This window comes from Schistocerca serialis, chromosome 4 (assembly GCF_023864345.2).
Source record: "Schistocerca serialis cubense isolate TAMUIC-IGC-003099 chromosome 4, iqSchSeri2.2, whole genome shotgun sequence".
Taxonomy (NCBI): Eukaryota; Metazoa; Arthropoda; class Insecta; order Orthoptera; family Acrididae; genus Schistocerca; species Schistocerca serialis.
The window spans coordinates 245,404,036-245,425,951 of NC_064641.1; the positions used below are offsets into that span (position 1 = coordinate 245,404,036).

At 44.1% G+C, this 21,916-nt stretch overlaps 2 protein-coding genes across 3 annotated transcripts in view; one reads left to right on the forward strand and one right to left on the reverse strand.

Moving 5' to 3' along the window:
* Nucleotides 1-13,051, forward strand: part of LOC126473644 (uncharacterized protein K02A2.6-like) — a 39,687-nt gene extending 26,636 nt beyond the window's left edge. The window contains exon 2 of one of the 2 annotated variants that reach the window (XM_050100844.1): nucleotides 8,934-13,051. In XM_050100844.1, the coding sequence (XP_049956801.1) occupies nucleotides 10,798-12,939 (2,142 nt within the window). In that variant the 5' untranslated portion in view covers nucleotides 8,934-10,797 and the 3' untranslated portion in view covers nucleotides 12,940-13,051. The remainder of the gene's footprint in view (nucleotides 1-8,933) is intronic. The other variant, XM_050100845.1, reaches the window with a different exon arrangement.
* The window catches only part of LOC126474382 (uncharacterized), a 74,245-nt gene that overhangs the window by 11,963 nt on the left and 40,366 nt on the right, over nucleotides 1-21,916 (reverse strand). The window lies entirely within an intron of this gene.

The window sequence follows — 21,916 nt, forward strand, 5'->3', positions numbered from 1 at the left end:
TGATTAAAAGACAATTTCATTTTCCACCTTGGCTTTATTATGATCGCAGTCATTTATTTCGCACGGTCAACTGATTTTTGCCATTTTCAAGTGCTTACTCATGTTCAAGATAGCGTAAAATTACTAGGATATGCGTAATGAGTTGAAAATGGTGCACCGCCGAGATCAACTGATAATAATGAAATTAATGATTGTGATCATAACACAGCCAGGGTGGAAAATGGAATTGTCTTTTAATAAATTTATAGCTGTGGCACCAAATAAAAAAATACTGCACGTTATTATTAAAAAGAGAAAACAATAGTGTCCTTCATTTCTTCTTCTACATTTTACTTCGAGTACAGTGCATCTTTATATAAAGTACCTTGTTTCTCATCATATTAATAGTTACAACTAACACAAAATTAGATTTTGTGTACGCTACCGAGACTCGTCAACAAGGCAGAGTAAAAAATTCAAAAACCTACGAAAATATTCCTGTCAGAGGAAATGCTATTCAACAAAGATCACAAATTCAACGTCCAGAATCTTCAGAATAACAGCTGGATGCTTATCTACATCTACATGGATACTCTGCAAATCTTATTTAAGTGCCTGGCAGAAGGTTCATCGAACCACTTTCACAACTCTCTATCATTTCAGTCCTCTGGTAGAACAGCTAATGTTGAGGGCAAGTTTGATTCATATGCCGCGCAATTGCCTTCATTTAGGCATTATAATATTAAGGATGAAATGGTATTTTTCAGTAGCAAGTATCAAAATGTAATTTTAACAAGGGGAAGACATATACATATATATCGTATAAATGGTAGGGTTGAGAGACTAACGTTGGATAACAGGGTTAACAGAAGGTTTTTTGAGGTACAAGGTAATATGGAAAAAGTTAAATTGTGTGTCAATAATAAACTAGGGCGTTTTAGCTGTCAAGGTTCGATTGTAGTGGTATTCCTTGGAAGAGGTATACTGGTAAAAATTCGTATCTTTTGTTACCTATAGTAGACCAGAGAAATCAATGCCTTTGGATAAAGTAACAGATTGGACTAGTATTGAGAGACAATGTGGTGCAGGTAATATTGTATTTCAGACTAATTCATTTTATGTTGGAGTATTTGTTAGTGGTAGTGAACCTAAAGCAGACGATAATGTTCAGGCGGAAGTTAAATATGTATCATTTATGGCTAAAAATATTGTTACGCTAACGTTTCGTAAAAGGGGAGGGAATGTATCGTTCTAAATAAAGGCATATTATTCCAGCTTATGTCGGCGTTATTATTATTTTACGAAAACTGGGAGCACACCAGACACTATCCTGATTCATTCCGGCTTGCATTCCAGATACCTGACACGGAGGCACGGATTGACATCCTCGCAAGGATTTTTTATGGAAACAAAATAAATGCGTCGGCTGCAGTTATTGTAATAGAAGAGTTGTGGTACTACAAACCTAATGTAGAACAGTTGTTAAGACAGTTCAGGGACACATATAGAGAATATGTGTTTGTGTCTAATGGTATAAGATGTGCTAATAGTTACTATGATTTTAGACAGGGTCGTTATCGACCTCTGTGGTTTACATATTAGAACCTCTATCTTTCCGTACGAGCTCTGATTTCCCTTATTTGGTTTCTCCCATATTTCGCGATATACAAAACTTGCTGCCCTTCTTTGAACTTTTTCTATGTACTCCGTCGGTCCTATCTGGTAAGGATACCGCACCGCGCAGCAGTATTCTAAAAGAGGACGACAAGCGTAGTGTAGGCAGCCTCCTTAGTAGATCTGGTACATTTTCTAAGTGTCCTGCCAATAAAACGCACCATTTGGTTAGCCTTCCCTACAACGTTTCCAATTTAAGTTGTTCGCAGTTGTAATTCCTAGGTATTTAGTTGAATTTACGGCCTTTAGATTTGACTCATTTTGTCACCAGTCCTCACACTATATACACAGACTCCATCCTTCTGCTGATGTGTTAACTGAGTTTTCACTACAGCCTGAATAGTGATATGCTCGTAGAGTTTTTGTCGATCTTTATTTATTGCTTTGCTTGATCAGAATCAAACGGTTTCCATTTTGTTTTCGTTCTTTTATGTTTTCTTAATTGCGATTACAGCTGATTTCTGAATGGGATCACTGACGCCATTTGTGACGTATTTCCTTTTTTCTGTATGTTTTGGCCCCCTTTTCTTCTTTTGGAGAAACAGAGGTACCTAGTCCTGTTTGTGGGTTAATTGTAGATGCCTATCAACTTTGGTTCTGGAGAGATCCAGCTTCAGCTCCGGATGCTCAATTAAATCACTGATAGGAAATCTTTCTCGGTGAAAATATGACATCCGTGAGATAAATCATGAGCGCCTTTCTTGCAGTCGTCATTGTATCCGTCCTTTGACAAGCAGTTCCAAAAATACAACAATACATTCTTGCGCAAATAAATATCCAGATGGTTAATGAATTATGATCCTTCAATGGCTTGAAAAAAGCAGAAATCCGGTGGTACGTTTTGTAGCTGCTATGTGGACGTTTCGGTATCTCAATGAATACTGAAGTCCCTGCAATAAAAGATAGCGTCCATACCCAAATGTGGTAAGTGATTGTCCAAGATCAACAAAAACTGGTTTCCTCAGCTGTCTGTCTGTATTTCTTAATATGTTGTAACCATGTGAGATACGGATCTGAGTTGATGCATCCAACAATCTTCCATCCTGTTCCGAGGAAATATTACTCCTGGAAGGGCGTGTCCTCCCCCATCCGCAACAGTCCCATAAGACATACAACCATAATCAACTGACCTTTTCCTGTGGCGTCTTCCTGATGTTTGTTTCCTGACTGTTGGAGCCCATCACTAGTTTTGTGTGCTGTCCTAAGGCTAAATACACGAAATCAGAAGCCCAATCCTTCCCAACCATCTAAATGTTTGTGAAACACGTTTCATTTTCTTCCTCTCAGAACAATCATAAACTAATTTTCTGAGGTCTTTGAGGGTCACACAATAATATTATCTGTCCCGACATTTGCAGTGTGCCGCTGTTTTGAGTTCCTGCTCATCATTAAAAGTTATTCTGAATCTTCCCAGTTTGTTTCCTCTAACTCCGTGCGATAAGAAACAGACGTAGGAGTTTTAATTGCAAGCTTGAGTTTACATAAGCAAGAAAATGGGTGTAGCTAGATCTGAAATGGACTCGTATCTTTTTAAGCAGGTTTCTGTGTGAAGCTTCACTTATTTGCACCTCCCTCGTTCTTGTCATTGAGACTTCCCTTTTTTTCAGGACGTGTTTTGCAGCTTTCAGCTCTTGTACAGTCTCCGTTCTGTTTTTCTTTTGTAAATGGAAAAGTTGCCTCCTAGGACGTATGTAACATCCACTGGTAACGCTCATAGACACTTATAGATTTGTATCATGAAAAAATATAAGGGTAACGCGTGCAAGATTATGCACTGCAGAAGTTTGACTCACTTGCAACGCATAAATTTGCCCTGTTTTCCACGTCAGCAGTTTTTGTTTACTTTGTAGGAACGTTGGTGTGTTAATATAACTTGCCCGCATCTCGTGGTCGTGCGGTAGCGTTCTCGCTTCCCACGCCCGGGTTCCCGGGTTCGATTCCCGGCGGGGTCAGGGATTTTCTCTGCCTCGTGATGGCTGGGTGTTGTGTGATGTCCTTAGGCTAGTTAGGTTTAAGTAGTTCTAAGTTCTAGGGGACTGATGACCATAGATGTTAAGTCCCATAGTGCTCAGAGCCATTTGAACCATTTTTTTGTGTTAATATATCACAAGAATGACATTGTAGCACATGACAGTATGGAGTTAAATTTCGTAAGCACATTATTGCCTGAGCTGTAGCCTATTTTCGTAACACAAAATTTTATATGAAAGTAACGTGAAACTGATCTTGAAGCGTTGCACAATGTTTAGCGCCAGGACAACAACCATACTAGGGAAACGAAGAGACAGCCACAGAAGTCCTTTCATGCCCAGAAGAGTAACTAAGTGCTGCGTGATTACAAACTGAGATAGAGGCTTTGCGCAGACTTACCCGCCACTCAGACACACCCCACTCTGCTCTACCAGCACACTCAATTCTTTCAAGAATAGATCTCCCATTTATAAAGGAGCTTCAAACGACTAATTATTGTGTAAATGAGTTAATTTGTTAAATATCTGGTGTTAAGCATGTAAAAGCTTTATAGTTGAAGACGAAAAACTCTAATTAAAGTTGTTTTTATTAGTTTCAGATTATTCATTCATATCTCCTGAACAGTATGTCATACAATGATATAATTTTGTAGGCAGATTCAGTGGTACATGGAAACACTGCGCTCAAAATATGTTGCGAACAGAGTTAGTAGTAAATAAGTAAGGACTTAAAGCGACACACCTGATTATGAAATTTTATTGCATGAACAGCGAAAGTGTGTAAGAGCGATGAAAAACTTCCAGATCGAAGGCCGTACAGTACAGAATCGGTATGCCAATCAGGCAAAATCGCCTTGAGCATTGAGGCAATCATCCCGCTGACGCACCATGTTGAAGATACCCGTTTGGTAAAACACCTTGTCCTGCTGTGTGAAGAAGTCTGCAACTGTCTGCTGCAGATCCTCGTCAGACAGGAATAATCGACCGTTCAAGGCCTTTTCTAAGGGACCAGAGGCTTGACAACAATATGGAGCGGGATCAGGTCTATAGAGCGGGTGCCCGAGTGTCTCCCAGTTCAGTTGGCGTAACTTATGGATTACCATATTTGCGATATGGTGACGTGCGTTATCAAGAAGCAGCAGCAGACATTGTCGCTCACCATTCCACAACGGTGGTTTTCTACAAACAAACATGCCGTCCCATACCTATTTGTTGTTCTCCTTTGGATTGTTACCAGTGTTTGTTCTTTGGCAGCTAAGATAAGAACAACAGCACGTTGGCCTTATGCAGACGCATTTGGTAATGACGTCGTCTTAGTTGACGTTTCCACATTTACCGCACGCGCGTCGGAATGTCACGAATGCCACGCTAGTGTCTTGCCTCAATGTGGGTGCTTATACAGGGCGTTTCAAAAAAACGTTTACAAACTGACATGGCACCACAACAAGCATCAATAATCACATACGAACTGGGAGTCGCAAACGTCACGAGAGGGCGCTACGGTCACGAAATCGAAGTTTTACAGCGAGTGTCCTCTTCACTAATGTACCTGCGTTCTCACTCGAGGGTGTAATAAACATTTACCACCCACATACGTGGTCGGATGTGAGCCCACATGCTACACGTACGCATGCCTCACAATGTGTGGTTCAAATGCCTCTGAGCACTATGGGAGTTAACATCTGAGGTCATCAGTCCCCTAGAATTTAGAACTACTTAAACGTAACTAACCCAAGGACATCAACACATCCATGCCCGAGGCCTGATTCGAACCTGCGACCGTAGCGGTCGCGCGTTTCCAGACTGAAGCGCCTGGAACCGCTCGGCCACAGCGGCCGGCTTAACTTGTGGGCTGGCATCGTCGGAGACAGTTTAATTTGGCCGTACTTTCTTCCGGACCGACTTGATGGTAGCACCTATCTCATCCTCCTGCGGGACGTTCCTATTCGTCGCCGCATTCGATTTCAGCACGACGGACTCCCCCGCGCATTTCAACAGATGGGTGAGGGCACATCTGCAGGTAACCTTTCCCGACCACTGGATTGGTCATGGTAGGCCAGTTCCATGGTCATCACGATCACCTATTCTGTTCCCAATCGATGTTTTCCTGTGGGGGTATCTGAAGGGCGCTGTATGTGTGTAGCTCCTGTTAGATCGACGGAGGACCTAGTGGACAGGATTGTTGCGGCAGGAGGATGTCTTCGAGATGCACCAGGTATGTTTGAGATGGTGCGTCGTTCAATGCAGTGTCGATGTCAGGCGTGTCTCGATGCATCAGGACTAAGCTTTGAATATCGCCTGTACTGGGCGTCAATGGTTAGCATGTGACTAAATAACTAAATGGCTCTGAGCACTATGGGACTTAACATCTATGGTCATCAGTCCCCTAGAACTTAGAACTACTTAAACCTAACTAACCTAAGGACAGCACACAACACCCAGTCATCACGAGGCAGAGAAAATCCCTCACCCCGCCGGGAATCGAACCCGGGAACCTGGGCTGACTAAATAACTGCAACGCTGTTTAGTAGCCCCGGATGGCCTTTGCGACCCCCCACCTCTTGGTTCCTATGTGATTACTGACCATTGATGTATGTCGGATGTGGCATGCCCGTTTGTAAGCGTTTCTTTGGATCACCCTGTACACCCGTATCGTAATCGCGTTACGTTGCATATACGTTGCGGCAACACCTTCAGATGGAAACTTTTTGATCTCCCCTTATTTTAAGCGATAAACTTCTTTCCTTTCATTATTTTGTGAGGGATGACCAAGAGGAAAAGTTCCGAAAACTTTAAAATTGAGTGTGTAATTTTTGGAAGTCGCTACGTGCATTCTTTCTCAAATACAGGATGAATCTAGTCTGCGTAATTAGCGCGCTATGAGTTACACTGGCCCAGAACATATACACAGTTTCTAAATTTAATTTTTGACTTATTGTGTTAAGCCTTGAACGTAAGATTATGCCACTTAATAAGTAGTTTATGACGTCACTTTAAATTTTTTTATTATGTGATATAATGAAAACCACATGTCTGTTGCCGTTAAATAGAAAACGGTCAACTGGAAGCTGGTGACCGTTTTAGACGTTTCTTGACAGTCTTGGAGGCTTACCGGGTAGAATCAATAGAAGAGGCAGAGAAGATCCAAAGAAGATTGATGTAGTAAGCGCAGGTTGTTACGATGAATGTCCAGTGCCATACTGTACAATATGAGAAGCAACGTACATCAGGGTGAAGTTGGTTATTGAAATTCCGAGAGCGTAATTGTCAAGAAAATCCAGACTGAAAATTACTTCGTTCCACATAAATCTTACGCAATGCTCAAGACGAGAATATAAGAGAAACACGAAGTTCATATGGAAGCATCCAGGTCGACGTTCTCAGAGACTGGTCGAAGGAAAGGGGTAATGATAGTGGTATAAGATGTATCCCCCGTCAAGCATTGTAAGGTGACTTAAGTATTAACGTATAACCGTAGATGTAGGTGAAGAAGACTGTAGAGAAGAGAAAACATGTTAATTTTAGGTACAGAATCCTTAACTGGAGATGGCTGAGTTGAAAGCCTTAAAGAGAAACGTTTTATAGGATAAACTAGCCAAAGGAATAGTAGTACCTATATTTTAACTAACTTGATTGTGGGTTCCTAGCATTATTGCACAGGGAAACACATTGTATTACATTTTCACAACGTTTAATTTACACGTCATAAGTTTCGAGTAACAAGCCAGTTTTATAGTTTTATTGTTTCATATATCCTGTGTGTAGTATTTTGATACAGCTCCGGACAGAGAGAACTGATACTTTTAGGACCTGCGATATTACATTTAAAAAAGGAGAGAACGGCATCAGAATAACAACCCAGAACTGCTACAGAATGACCAAACGTACTTTTCTTACTAGCTACATCTGGATACTGTAAAGCCAATAAAAGAAAACCTCGTTCTACTTTTTCCCTCTCCCATTCTTCCTGTAATGTTCTGTTAGATTATTTGTACCAAGATCTTGATTCTAGACACTGTGGTCATTACTCAAACATTCTTTACTAATTGCTCTGTAGTAAGTAGTGTCCCATTGTTAATGTTACTTAGTGAGACATACTTATTTAATCTGTAATCTATTTAACCAATTGGCAATATTGTATAATGAGAGTCTCTATTTTTAACGAGGAATCTGTTAGATTTCACTTAAAACTTCCCGGCTGATGGCCAATAGTTGAAGCACAAAACTTTCCCCTAATGTTTCACCTCCGACTACGGCAGACATCTTCGCAGGTAAAATGGCGAACTGCAGTTCACCGCTTTACCTATGAAGATCGGACGTGAAACGTAAGGGGAAAGTCTTATGCACTGACCACTTCCTATCAGCCAGGAACTTTCAAGTGATGTCAGCACCGGCCGTGAAAGCCTACACTGTATAATCTGTTAGATATTACGAGAGCAATGATTCGTATTATTATTTAATCTTTTTGTGATAAATTGTAAGGTGATGCATGCTGAATTAATTACGTTTACCAAGAAAGAATAAACACAAAACTCAAGACAGCATTTTCTGCCAAGAAATAAAATTGTTCAATAAATTGTCCAAGAACAGTAAAGAGGCTACTAAAACAAATTTAGTTTAAAAGGAGGTTTAAAAAGTATCTGTTAATCAATACATTCTATACATTGAAGGATTAATCGGGCAACAAAGGTTCGGTAAAAAAGGAACACATGTAAGTACTGTGGTGTCACCGCCAGACACCACACTTGCTAGGTGGTAGCTTAAATCGGCCGCGGTCCATTTAGTACATGTCGGACCCGCGTGTCGCCACTGTGTGATCGCAGACCTAGTGCCACCACAAGGCAGGTCTCGAGAGACGATATAGCACTCGCCCCAGTTGTACGAGGAGATTGCTAGCGACCATACGGACGAAGCCTTCCTCTCATTTGCCGAGAGCCAGTTAGAATAGCCTTCTGCTAAGTCCATGGCTACGACCTAGCAAGGCGCCATTAGCCTTACCTACTTTGAGAGTTATAGTATAAATGTCTCAAGAAGAATGCTGTAGTCATCAACTAATAAAGTTAAGTATAAAGCAGCTACGTACTTTTCTTGCTACCATTCAATAGTTATCCTGTTCCAGAATTGACGCCCGTCGGCGTGTGTGTGTACGCGTGCCTTCCTTTCTTTCGGCTACCCGTCACTGTGGACTGGCTGCCTTGTCAGTCCACTTCATTGGCGACGAGTCTACAAAGGATCTTGTGTTTTGCTTTGCCCTAATTTATTTGTGTCATGGCTTCGCCAGATGTACTGTGCGAATTTTATCGCTTGCAGAATCAGCAGACGCAGGCGTTATTGGATGCCCTTGGCCAGCTCGTCCAGGGTCAACGTGCGCTGCACACCGATGCGGCCGCCGCCGCTTCACCGCTACCGCAGCCACAACTTGCCGTTGCACCGCCTTTTAGGCACTACGACCCGAACCAAGAGACCTGGCAAGAGTGGTCCCGGCAGTTTGCCTTCCACCTCGCTGCCTACAGAATTCAAGGTAATGAGCGGCAGCCGTTTTTGCTTTCTTGTGTCGGTGTGTCCACCTACCGTGTGATAGTGAAATTGTTTCCCCAACGAGACGTAGCAACTCCGTCCTACGAGGAAATTTTGTCTGCATTAGATGTCTATTTCAAAGAAACAGTTAATGTGGTTGCAAAACGGTATACGTTTTTTCGTACAAAACGTACGGCCGGTCAAACTAATAGGGAGTGGGTAGCAACATTGCAAGGACTTACTAGGGACTGTGCCTTTGAATGTGACTGTGGTCTTTCTTATTCAGATACAATGGTGCATGATGCAATTGCACAGAACGTTTCTGATGTTCGCATACGGGAGCAAATTTTGAAACTAGTTAATCCCTCCCTTCAACAAGTGATAGACATATTGGATAGACAGGACACACTTGACTGTGCTCAGGAATCTTTTGAAACTTCGCCAGCTGTGTGTAACATTAACCGGCCCGCCGGGCGCTCTCGCGCTAAGCGGCCCGGTCAACTGCCCTCGCATACGTCCGCACAGCTGCCGCCGCGCGCTAAGCCAGGTGTGCCGCGCCAGCACACAAATGCAGTGAAATCATGCCCGCGGTGTGCTACTAGACATTCGCGTGAACATTGCCCATCACGCCAAGCTATTTGCTTTTTCTGCAATAAGAAAGGACATGTTCAAAGTGTTTGCCAGAAAAAGCTCCGTTCAGACAATCACAACCATTCCAGGCCCTTTGCTTCGCGCCGGAATCGAACCAAGGACACTCAGGCTCGTGGACCTTCGCCCATGGACATTCATGTCGTTAATTCCGATTCGTCCAGTGACACTTTCTCTAACAGTGCCTGTGTTCGTCCCACAAAAACTGTGCGTCGACGTCGCCGGAAATCACGTCGATTAGCAAGTGATTCTGTACATGTGTCTGTTCAAATTGCACAAAACAGTCGCTCTTGTCGTCAGCGGAACAATAAACTTTTTGTGGACTTAGACTTTGAAGGCAAAGTGATACCATTCCAGCTCGATACCGGAGCTGCAGTTTCATTGCTCAATCACGACACGTACAAACAACTGGGCAAACCTCCGTTGCGTTCCGCAAATGTTAAGCTAACCACATATTCAGGACAGACAATACCTGTGTTAGGACAGTGCACTCTTTTTGCAACATACAAGGGACAAACAAAACTGGTGTCATTTTACGTTCTTCGTTCTTCTACGGCAGTGAACTTGTTTGGCTTAGATTTATTTCAGTTGTTTAACATGTCTATTGTAAATCAGGTCCTCTCAGTGAATCAGACTGTGCCTTCAGACAGTGTTTCTCGCTTATGTGACGAATTTGCAGACATTTTTGCACCAGGCTTAGGTTGCGCTAAAAACTATGAAGCACATTTGGAACTGAAAGTAAACGCGCAACCGACATTTTTCAGAGCGCGCAATGTTCCCCACGCATTGCGTGATGAGGTCGCAAGAACATTGAACGATTTAGCGTCACAAGGTGTGCGTGAATGTGCGCAATGCCTCTTCTCTTTCAGCTCCGCTTCATCGCGTACGCCGTACAGGTGTTCCGTTCGTCTGGACGACGGAATGCGAACGCGCCTTTCGCCAGTTGAAATCGGCGTTGCTTTCTAATACGTGCCTTACGCCATTCGATCCCCAGAAACCCCTTTTGTTGATGGTAGATGCATCGGATTTCGGGATCGGTGCTGTGCTTGCGCACAAAGTTGGCTCCCATGATCGCCCTATTGCCTTTGCGTCCAAATTGCTCTCGTCTGCGCAAAGAAATTATTCACAGATAGAGAAAGAAGCTTTGGCTCTCGTGTTTGGTGTTACTAAGTTCCATGATTTCTTGTATGGTCATCACTTCACCATCATCACAGACCACAAACCTTTGACATCGCTTTTTCATCCGACCAAGCCTGTACCTCCACGTACAGCGCAGAAATTCATTCGCTGGTCTATTTTCCTCTCGCAGTACCGCTACGATATTTTGTATCGGTCCACTGCTAAGCACGGAAACGCCGATGCGTTGTCCCGTTTGCTTGTTGCTGAGGATAAAGCATTCGATTCTTCCGAACTTGCTTGCATGTTCATTGATTCGGAAACCGATGAAGTGGTCGAATCGTTTCCGATTGATTTTCGTCGTGTAGCTACAGCCACAGCTGCTGACCCTGTCCTTGCTACTGTTTTACGTTTTGTTGCTACGCAATGGCCTTTGTCAAACTCTCGGATCGAGGATCCGTTGGTTCGCCGATTTTTTGCTCACAAGGAGAGACTTTTTGTTCGACGTGGTGTTTTGTTGTTGCGTTCTGATAATGATCAGTCCAGGGTCGTGGTCCCAGGTTCGTTACAGTCCTCTGTTTTACGGCTTCTTCACCAAGGACATTGGGGTATAGTGCGAACGAAACAACTTGCTCGTCAGCACTGTACTTGGTTCGGAATCGATGCTGCGATTACGAATATGTGTTCTTCTTGCATGGCGTGTGCCGAACAACAATCCGCACCGCCGCGGAAAGTCTTTGCATGGCCAAAAGCCACTTCCCCTTGGCAACGCTTGCACATTGATTTTGCTGGTCCATTCTGGAATGCTCGATGGTTGGTTCTGGTCGATGCCTTCAGTAATTTTCCTTTTGTTGTCCGGATGTCTTCCACGACGTCCTCCGCCACCATCCAAGCGTTGTCTGCTATCTTTTGCATTGAAGGTCTTCCGCAGACTATTGTTTCCGACAATGGCCCACAATTCATGTCCGCAGAATTTCAGTCATTCTGCCAGGCCAATGGTATTCAACATCTGACATCCGCGCCGTTTTCGCCTCAGTCCAACGGTGCCGCTGAACGATTGGTCCGGACTTTCAAGTCACAGATGTTGAAATTGAAAGAGTCGCATTCTCGGGAGGACGCATTGTTGCTCTTTTTGTCTTCGTATCGCTCTCAGCCCCGAGATGGTCGCTCGCCGGCTGAGTTGCTCCACGGTCGTCCTCATCGCACTTTGATGTCTTTGCTGCATCCGCCGCATCAGGTTCCTTTGCAGCGGCAGACTCCTGCTTTTGCTCCAGGCGACGTTGTATTTTATCGCAACTATCGAGGTTCACGGCGTTGGCTCGCAGGGCGCATTCTTCGCTGCCTCGGCCGCGCGATGTATTTGGTTTTGGGGGCCTCTGGTGAGGTGCGTCGGCATCTCAATCAGCTGCGCCTCTGTCGTCGCACGGGTTCTGCCGCTCCCCGTCTGCTTTCAGCGACGGTGCCGTCCGGTCAGCGCCCTGGGGACCCATCTACTGGCTCGCCTCATCCCCAGGTGTTACCGACGATGCCTTCCATTTTGCCCCATGGCGACGCGCCGCCGCAGCCGCAGCCGCCGCCGCCGCCGCCGCCGCCTGTTCTCCCGCCGGCGCCGCCCGCATTAGACGCTTCGCTGCAGCCGCCAAGCGCCTCCCAGGGTCACGCGCCGCCGATCGCTTCCCGTGACCAGCTGTCCTCCGCCATGGAACTCCCGACCGCTCCGGACCACATGACGTCATCGCGCGTCGGCTACCCCGACGCAATGGAGTTCGACACTACGGCCCCTCATGTTTCTTTACGGGCGCATACACCGCATGTTGACGTGCACCCTGGACTAGCTTTTCAGGCGTTTCCTAGCTCCCCTCGGACCGAATGGCCGGGTGCGGGTGGCACAGCCTCGCCTGTTGTTAGGCTCCCCACCTCGTCGCATACGTCAACATGGGGTCCTCCCCACGGCGGGCGGAAGCCTTATCTCACGACCGTTCGCCGATTTGCGGGGGAGGAATGTGGTGTCACCGCCAGACACCACACTTGCTAGGTGGTAGCTTAAATCGGCCGCGGTCCATTTAGTACATGTCGGACCCGCGTGTCGCCACTGTGTGATCGCAGACCTAGCGCCACCACAAGGCAGGTCTCGAGAGACGATATAGCACTCGCCCCAGTTGTACGAGGAGATTGCTAGCGACCATACGGACGAAGCCTTCCTCTCATTTGCCGAGAGCCAGTTAGAATAGCCTTCTGCTAAGTCCATGGCTACGACCTAGCAAGGCGCCATTAGCCTTACCTACTTTGAGAGTTATAGTATAAATGTCTCAAGAAGAATGCTGTAGTCATCAACTAATAAAGTTAAGTATAAAGCAGCTACGTACTTTTCTTGCTACCATTCAATAGTTATCCTGTTCCAGAATTGACGCCCGTCGGCGTGTGTGTGTACGCGTGCCTTCCTTTCTTTCGGCTACCCGTCACTGTGGACTGGCTGCCTTGTCAGTCCACTTCAAGTACTAATAACGTTAATCAAACATATATCATTTCAGCTACCACTTTCACACTATTTATTGATTCCTTTTACTTTTCTGGAAAAAACATGATCCCAAAGCTATCCAGTGTATAATACGCACGCCTTTTTCTCTTTCTTAAGTTAACATCTAACTCGCTATAAAGGAATGCTTACTCAGTTTTTTCAGCCTACCGAATGGCAGTTGCAGTTCACAAAATGGAAACAGACATCGTCGCTATGACTATGACATTAGCTGATTGTGTGTGTAGTGATATGTTATGAAACAATATGTGTTTAGAGTGTGTAGTGTATGCGGCAACTGGGAGTGAGAAATGAATGAACAGTGTAGCATTGGCTTTTTCTTAATAAATAAATTCTTTGCAAAATGCTATTATATACTAGGGATAGACCAAATGAGGTAGAACTGTTTTAAACATACTGTTCTTACATTCGGAAGGGTGTAACTCCAGTCTTTATCTGGCCATCCTGATTTAGGTTTTTCCGTAGTTACCCTAAAGTACTTCAGCCAAATGCCGGCTGTCAAACTAGACCTGTAGGTATGTATACAGGGTGTATCATAATTAATGACGCAAACGCATTCAGTTGAAAGTACACGATACTAGAAACAACAAAGAGTAGCAAACATAGACTCTAAAATTCATACCTTAAGAGCTATGAGCACTTCTTCATCTTCTGTACTATGAAACAAATCTCTTCTATTGCAGGCTCTTTGTTTTCCCTACTTTGGGAGGCGGTAAAACACACCAAAACAAGAAAAAAATTGTCAAGCAAACATGGGCTCGAAAATGCATGCCTTCAGAGCTACGAACACTTGTTCAGTAGAAGGGATATGTTTCACAGTAACGAAGATGAACAAATGTGCTCATGGCTCATATGGCATGCACTTTATAGCCCAGCTTTATTGGACATTTTCTTCTTGTTTTGGTCTGTACTACCTCTTCCCAAAATACCGGAGGAGAGGTGTTCCCACGTGGCGCATCCCAAGTGGCGAATAGGGGCTCCTCAAGAACTTCGCTGCCGGACTTGAGCGAAATAAAATAGCTCTCGCGGATTAAACACACATCGCATCAATCTCATTTTTCATCCTTCCATATTTCATCCATCACCGTTCCAGATCACATCTGGAATTGTAAGCCCTGACCTTGGAAAGACACTTGAACGTTGATGGGATAATCAAATGAACATGAGGAGCCTTCTATCGAAAGAATTCACCGGTGTGGATAGTCACATCAAGATTACCCAGGTGGAGACACCATTCAGATACGGTGGGGCGTCACCTAGAGGACTAAGGTGAGTCGGAGCACCTAGCGACGCCTTGAATAAACAAAACAAAACAAAAAAATGCAGCATATTGCACGCAAGAATAGGCTGTAACAAACTAGGATGTTTTGCGTATTTTGCAACAGTAAGAATCATTTCTTTAATGAAAGTCTGTAAGTCGAAACATCTAACAGCTATCTTACATCAATGTAAGACAGTTATAAAAGCCCTTCAGGAGTTACTCGTGCGTAAAACTGATCAGGACACGATGAAATCGGGAGGATATCGGCTTTATGAGGGACCACCAGAAGAAAGGGTAATGGGAAATATTCCCCTGTTCGGGGTGGGTATCTTGGTACACAATAGAATATTGGAATCCATTGAGGATTTTTCATCTAATCCTCCATGAATGGAATTGTTAACAATTAAGGTGGACACCAAAATCTACACACTGATAAATGTTCACGCTCCAGCTAATTTTAAAAACAGAACTGATGAGGATGGAACAGAAAAATTTTGAATGAACTTGACTAATTGATGATGATGAATTTTGGTTTGTGGGGCGCTCAATTGCGCAGCCATCAGCGCCCGTACAAAGTCCCTAATTTCGTCACATTCCAATTTCTTACACAGTCGAATCTAGCCACTATCACGAATGATGATAATGATGAAATGATGATGACAGCACAAACACCCAGTCCCCGGGCAGAGAAAACCGCCAACCCGGCCGGGGACAATTGATAACAACCGTACCGGAAACTAATATAAAAATTCTACTTGGAGACTTTAATGCGAAGATAGGATGAGGGAAGAAATTTCGAATTGTGGTGAGGCGATGATCAGCACATAAACGTACAAGCAGAAAAGGAGAGCGGTTAACTGAGTTTTTTACTACTCATGGGTTGGTTTTGGAGACAACAAGGTTCAATGGAAGACCACGTAAGTTAATGAGTTGGAAATGTCCCAAAGTCGAGCTAGGAGAGTTTCAGATAGATCATGTGGCCATGGATCGGAAATCTCGTACAGAAATATATAATGTTAAAGTCCCCCGTGGGGTCGATATTGATTCAGAGCACTACAGGTAAAAATACAAAATCAAATTGACGTCAAAAAAATGGTTCAAATGGCTCTGAGCACTATGGGACTCAATTGCTGAGGTCATTAGTCCCCTAGAACTTAGAACTAGTGAAACCTAACTAACCTAAGGACATCACAATCCCGAGGCAGGATTCAAACCTGCGACCGTAGCGGTCTTGCGGTTCCAGGCTGCAGCGCCTTTAACCGCACGGCCACTTCGGCCGGCTAAATTGACGTCGAAAAAGAAAAACAAACCTCAAAAGTTAGGTCGAAGGAGAACTACTGATCCTAGTTATATTATTAGTAATCCGATTCATTACGAGAGATCTAGAACAGCTGTATGTGACAATCTAGCTGTAATTGTCAATGGATTAAAAGTTTTGGTTGAAGACGTTGCTCCCTTACGGAAACGGAAGAGACATGCTTGGTGGAATGAGGAAAGCGATATGGTAATCCTGAGCAAGCATGAGGCTTGGTTAAGTGACCAACAGAAGAAAACTGAAAGTTTCAGGGAGAAATTAATCAACGATAGACGATCCACGGATATAGAAGTTAGAAAGGTCAAGATGAAATTTCAGCAGGACTTGCCAAAGTCTATCGAGGAGACTTTCATTCGCCATAAGACGAAAGATTACTATCAGGTATTTAAACAGCACCAATCGAAATATACTCCACCTACTCTTATCTACATCTACATCTACATTTATACTCCGCAAGCCACCCAACGGTGTGTGGCGGAGGGCACTTTACGTGCCACTGTCATTACCTCCCTTTTCTGTTCCAGTCGCGTATGGTTCGCGGGAAGAACGTCTGTCTGAAAGCCTCCGTGCGCGCTCTAATCTCTCTAATTTTACATTCGTGATCTCCTCGGGAGGTATAAGTAGGGGGAAGCAATATATTCGATACCTCATCCAGAAACGCACCCTCTCGAAACCTGGTGAGCAAGCTACACCGTGATGCAGAGCGCCTCTCTTGCAGAGTCTGCCACTTGAGTTTGTTAAACATCTCTGTAACGCTATCACGGTTACCAAATAACCCTGTGACGAAACGCGCCGCTCTTCTTTGGATCTTCTCTATCTCCTCCGTCAACCCGATCTGGTACGGATCCCACACTGATGAGCAATACTCAAGTGTAGGTCGAACGAGTGTTTTGTAAGCCACCTCCTTTGTTGATGGACTTCATTTTCTAAGGACTCTCCCAATGAATCTCAACCTGGTACCCGCCTTACCAACAATTAATTTTATATGATCATTCCACTACAAATCGTTCCGCACGCATACTCCCAGATATTTTACAGAAGTAACTGCTACCAGTGTTTGTTCCGCTATCATATAATCATACAATAAAGGATCCTTCTTTCTATGTATTCGCAATACATTACATTTGTCTATGTTAAGGGTCAGTTGCCACTCCCTACACCAAGTGCCTATCCGCTGCAGATCTTCCTGCATTTCGCTACAATTTTCTAATGCTGCAACTTCTCTGTATACTACAGCATCATCCGCGAAAAGCCGCATGGGACTTCCGACACTATCTACTAGGTCATTTATATATATTGTGAAAAGCAATGGTCCCATAACACTCCCCTGTGGGACGCCAGAGGTTACTTTAACGTCTGTAGACGTCTCTCCATTGGTAACAACATGCTGTGTTCTGTTCGCTAAAAACTCTTCAATCCAGCCACACAGCTGGTCTGATATTCCGTAGGCTCTTGCTTTGTTTATCAGGCGACAGTGCGGAACTGTATCGAACGCCTTCCGGAAGTCAAGAAAAATAGCATCTACTGGGGCCTGTATCTAATATTTTCTGGGTCTCATGAACAAATAAAGCGAGTTGGGTCTCACACGATCGCTGTTTCCGGAATCCATGTTGATTCCTACATAGTAGATTCTGGGTTTCCAAAAACGACATGATACTCGAGCAAAAAACATGTTCTAAAATTCTACAACAGATCGACGTCAGAGATATAGGTCTATAGTTTTGCGCATCTGCTCGACGACCCTTCTTGAAGACTGGGACTACCTGTGCTCTTTTCCAATCATTTGGAACCTTCATTTCCTCTAGAGACTTGCGGTACACGGCTGTTAGAAGGGGGGCAAGCTCTTTCGCGTACTCTGTGTAGAATCGAATTGGTATCCCGTCAGGTCCAGTGGACTTTCCTCTGTTGAGTGATTTCAGTTGCTTTTCTATTCCTTGGACACTTATTTCGATGTCAGCCATTTTTTCGTTTGTGCAAGGATTTAGAGAAGGAACTGCAGTGCGGTCTTCCTCTGTGAAACAGCTTTGGAAAAAGGTGTTTAGTATTTCAGCTTTACGCGTGTCATCCTCTGTTTCAATGCCATCATCATCCCGGAGTGCCTGGATATGCTGTTTCGAGTCACTTACTGATTTAACGTAAGACCAGAACTTCCTAGGATTTTCTGTCAAGTCGGTACATAGAATTTTACTTTCGAATTCACTGAACGCTTCACGCATAGCCCTCCTTACGCTAACTTTGACATCGTTTAGCTTCTGTTTGTCTGAGAGGTTTTGGCTGCGTTTGAACTTAGAGTGAAGCTCTCTTTGCTTTCGCAGTAGTTTCCTAACTTTGTTGTTGTACCACGGTGGGTTTTTCCCGTCCCTCACAGTTTTACTCGGCACGTACCTGTCTAAAACGCGTTTTACGATTGCCTTGAACTTTTTCCATAAACACTCAACATTGTCAGTGTCGGAACAGAAATTTTCGTTTTGATCTGTTAGGTAGTCTGAAATCTGCCTTCTATTACTCTTGCTAAATAGATAAACCTTCCTCCCTTTTTTTATATTCCTACTAACTTACATATTCAGGGATGCTGCAACGGCCTTATGATCACTGATTCCCTGTTCTGTACATACAGAGTCGAAAAGTTCGGGTCTGTTTGTTATCAGTAGGTCCAAGATGTTATCTCCACGAGTCGGTTCTCTGTTTAATTGCTCGAGGTAATTTTCGGATAGTGCACTCAGTATAATGTCACTCGATGCTCTGTCCCTACCACCCGTCCTAAACATCTGAGTGTCCCAGTCTATATCTGGTAAATTGAAATCTCCACCTAAGACTATAACATGCTGAGAAAATTTATGTGAAATGTATTCCAAATTTTCTCTCAGTTGTTCTGCCACTAATGCTACTGAGTCGGGAGGTCGGTAAAAGGAGCCAATTATTAACCTAGTTCGGTTGTTGAGTGTAACCTCCACCCATAATAATTCACAGGAACTATCCACTTCTACTTCACTACAGGATAAGCTACTACTAACAGCGACGAACACTCCACCCCGGTTGCATGCAATCTATCCTTTCTAAACACCGTCTGTACCTTTGTAAAAATTTCGGCAGAATTTATCTCTGGCTTCAGCCAGCTTTCTGTACCTATAACGATTTCAGCTTCGGTGCTTTCTATCAGCGCTTGAAGTTCCGGTACTTTACCAACGCAGCTTCGACAGTTTACAATTACAGTACCGATTGTTGTTTGGTCCCCGCATGTCCTGACTTTGCCCCGCACCCGTTGAGGCTGTTGCCCTTTCTGTACTTGCCCAAGGCCATCTAACCTAAAAAACCGCCCAGCCCACGCCACACAACCCCTGCTACCCGTGTAGCCGCTTGTTGTGTGTAGTGGACTCCTGACCTATCCAGCGGAACCCGAAACCCCACCACCCTATGGCGCAAGTCGAGGAATCTGCAGCCCACACGGTCGCAGAACCGTCTCAGCCTCTGATTCAGACCCTCCACTCGGCTCTGTACCAAAGGTCCGCAGTCAGTCCTGTCGACGATGCTGCAGATGGTGAGCTCTGCTTTCATCCCGCTAGCGAGACTGGCAGTCTTCACCAAATCAGATAGCCGCCGGAAGCCAGAGAGGATTTCCTCGGATCCATAGCGACACACATCATTGGTGCTGACATGAGCAACCACCTGCAGATGGATGCATCCTGTACCCTTCATGGCATTCGGAAGGACCCTTTCCACATCTGGAATGACTCCCCCCGGTATGCACACGGAGTGCACATTGGTTTTCTTCCCCTCTCTTGCTGCCATATCCCTAAGGGGCCCCATTACGCGCCTGACGTTGGAGCTCCCAACTACCAGTAAGCCCACCCTCTGCGACCGCCTGGATCTTGCAGACTGAGGGGCAACCTCTGGGACAGGACAAGCAGCTATGTCAGGCCGAAGATCAGTATCTGCCTGAGACAGAGCCTGAAACCAGTTCGTCAGACAAACTGGAGAGGCCTTCCGTTCAGCCCTCCGGAATGTCTTTCGCCCCCTGCCACACCTTGAGACAACCTCCCACTCTACCACAGGTGAGGGATCAGCCTCAATGCGGGCAGTATCCCGGGCAACCACAGTCGTAGTCCCAATCGGGGGATGCGTGGGACGACCTGGCCGTCCCCGACATACCCCCATCCGGACCCCCACAGTGATGCCCATTGGCAACAGCCTCAAGCTGTGTGACCGAAGCCAACACTGCCTGAAGCTGGGAGCGAAGGGATGCCAACTCAGCCTGCATCCGAACACAGCAGTTGCAGTACCTATCCATGCTAAAAACTGTTGTGCAAAGAACGTCTGAACTAATCTACAGAGAGCGCAAACAAATCGACACAAAATTTAAACGGTTATTAAAATACAAGATTGCCTAGTAAATGCAGTAATGCTGCTACTTGCGCACTGCGGACACACTGCTCGGCGGCGGAAGGAGACTACGCGATTTAACACTATTCAGGTACTAAAACGCGATGCTACAACTCTCAAATACTATAATACGCCCGAAATTTATGAATTAGACAATGCAAGTACCAAAATCACGCAAAGAAATTAAGAATTAAACTATGCAACAAATGAGTGAGCTAGGAGTATATGAAGGATATGAACAGCAAGGTAGTAAATAACGATTATGACAGTTCAACGATTTTGGCTGAATACTTCAAACAGTTACTAAATAGTACGGAATCTGAATATTACTTGGAATTTGACCCTTACACGAGAAATAAGTTACATCAGCCACATCCAGAAGAAATACAAGCAGCGATTAATTCGCTTAGGATTTAGGTGCGAATTGAACAGGATAAGATTATTAAGACTGGAAGAATGATTCGACTTAACTGTCTTGCATTTGGAGACGATTTTGAGTTGATAGCAAACAATATCGATGAAGCGAAGTTTCAGATAGGAGTATTAGAACCATTAGCGGCAAAGGTGGGGTTGCAAATTTCTTTTGAGAAAACAGAAATGATGCCCATCTTTCTAGTTGGCACATCCCATACTATACTCCATAATGCTCAAAAAAGTAAGGTAGTGAAAAAGTTTAAATATCTTGATGAGATCGTTACTTGGCATGCCAATGAAAAAGCATTAATAGGTAATAGAACATTAAAACTACATCGAGCGCAGAGAACTACGTGGCCAACTTACAAAAAAGATCTATTTCGTTAAATGCTAAACTTTGGCATTATTCCAACGTTGTTACACCACAGGCAACATACTGAAGTGAAACGTTATTTAAACTAAACACTCAAGCAACAACTGATAAATTGCAGGAAGTTGATAGAAGAACACTCCGAACGATTATCAACAAAAACATCAAGTTAATGGTAAATGGAGATTCTTGTCCAAATCAGTGGTTTACCAAGAAAGTTAATCCGTTGTTGATGCAATGCGAAAAAGAAGGGTTGCATTTTTCGGACCCATTCCTCGCTTACCGAATACTAGACTCCTGAAACAACTTTTTAACTACTTCTGAAACAGTAAGACAAAAAACAACTGGTTTAAAGAAGTGCAAAAGAATGTAAATGGAATGAACGCTACCAAACGTCAGATGGAACACAGGGAAGAGAAGCTGCTGCTGAAGAACAAATACATACGACTTACATTTAAAATATCACAAAGTAAGAAGTATGTCACATCTGCAGAAGAGCGAGCCTCCAGATCACTTCGTGTGAAGAAGTTTTGGAATAGGAATAAAATGTTGACTGCTAGGGTATAAACTTATTCGTCGAAGATTCTGTTATGTAATCTTTGATTTTAGTGCTCCAGTGTCGGCGTAAAGTATGAAAATACATAAACAGGCAAGAGAAGAATGTAATCTTGTATAGTATGTGGAACATGTTATTTTCGTTTCTGTTCCCTCAAACTTTGCAGTTACCTCTACTGTA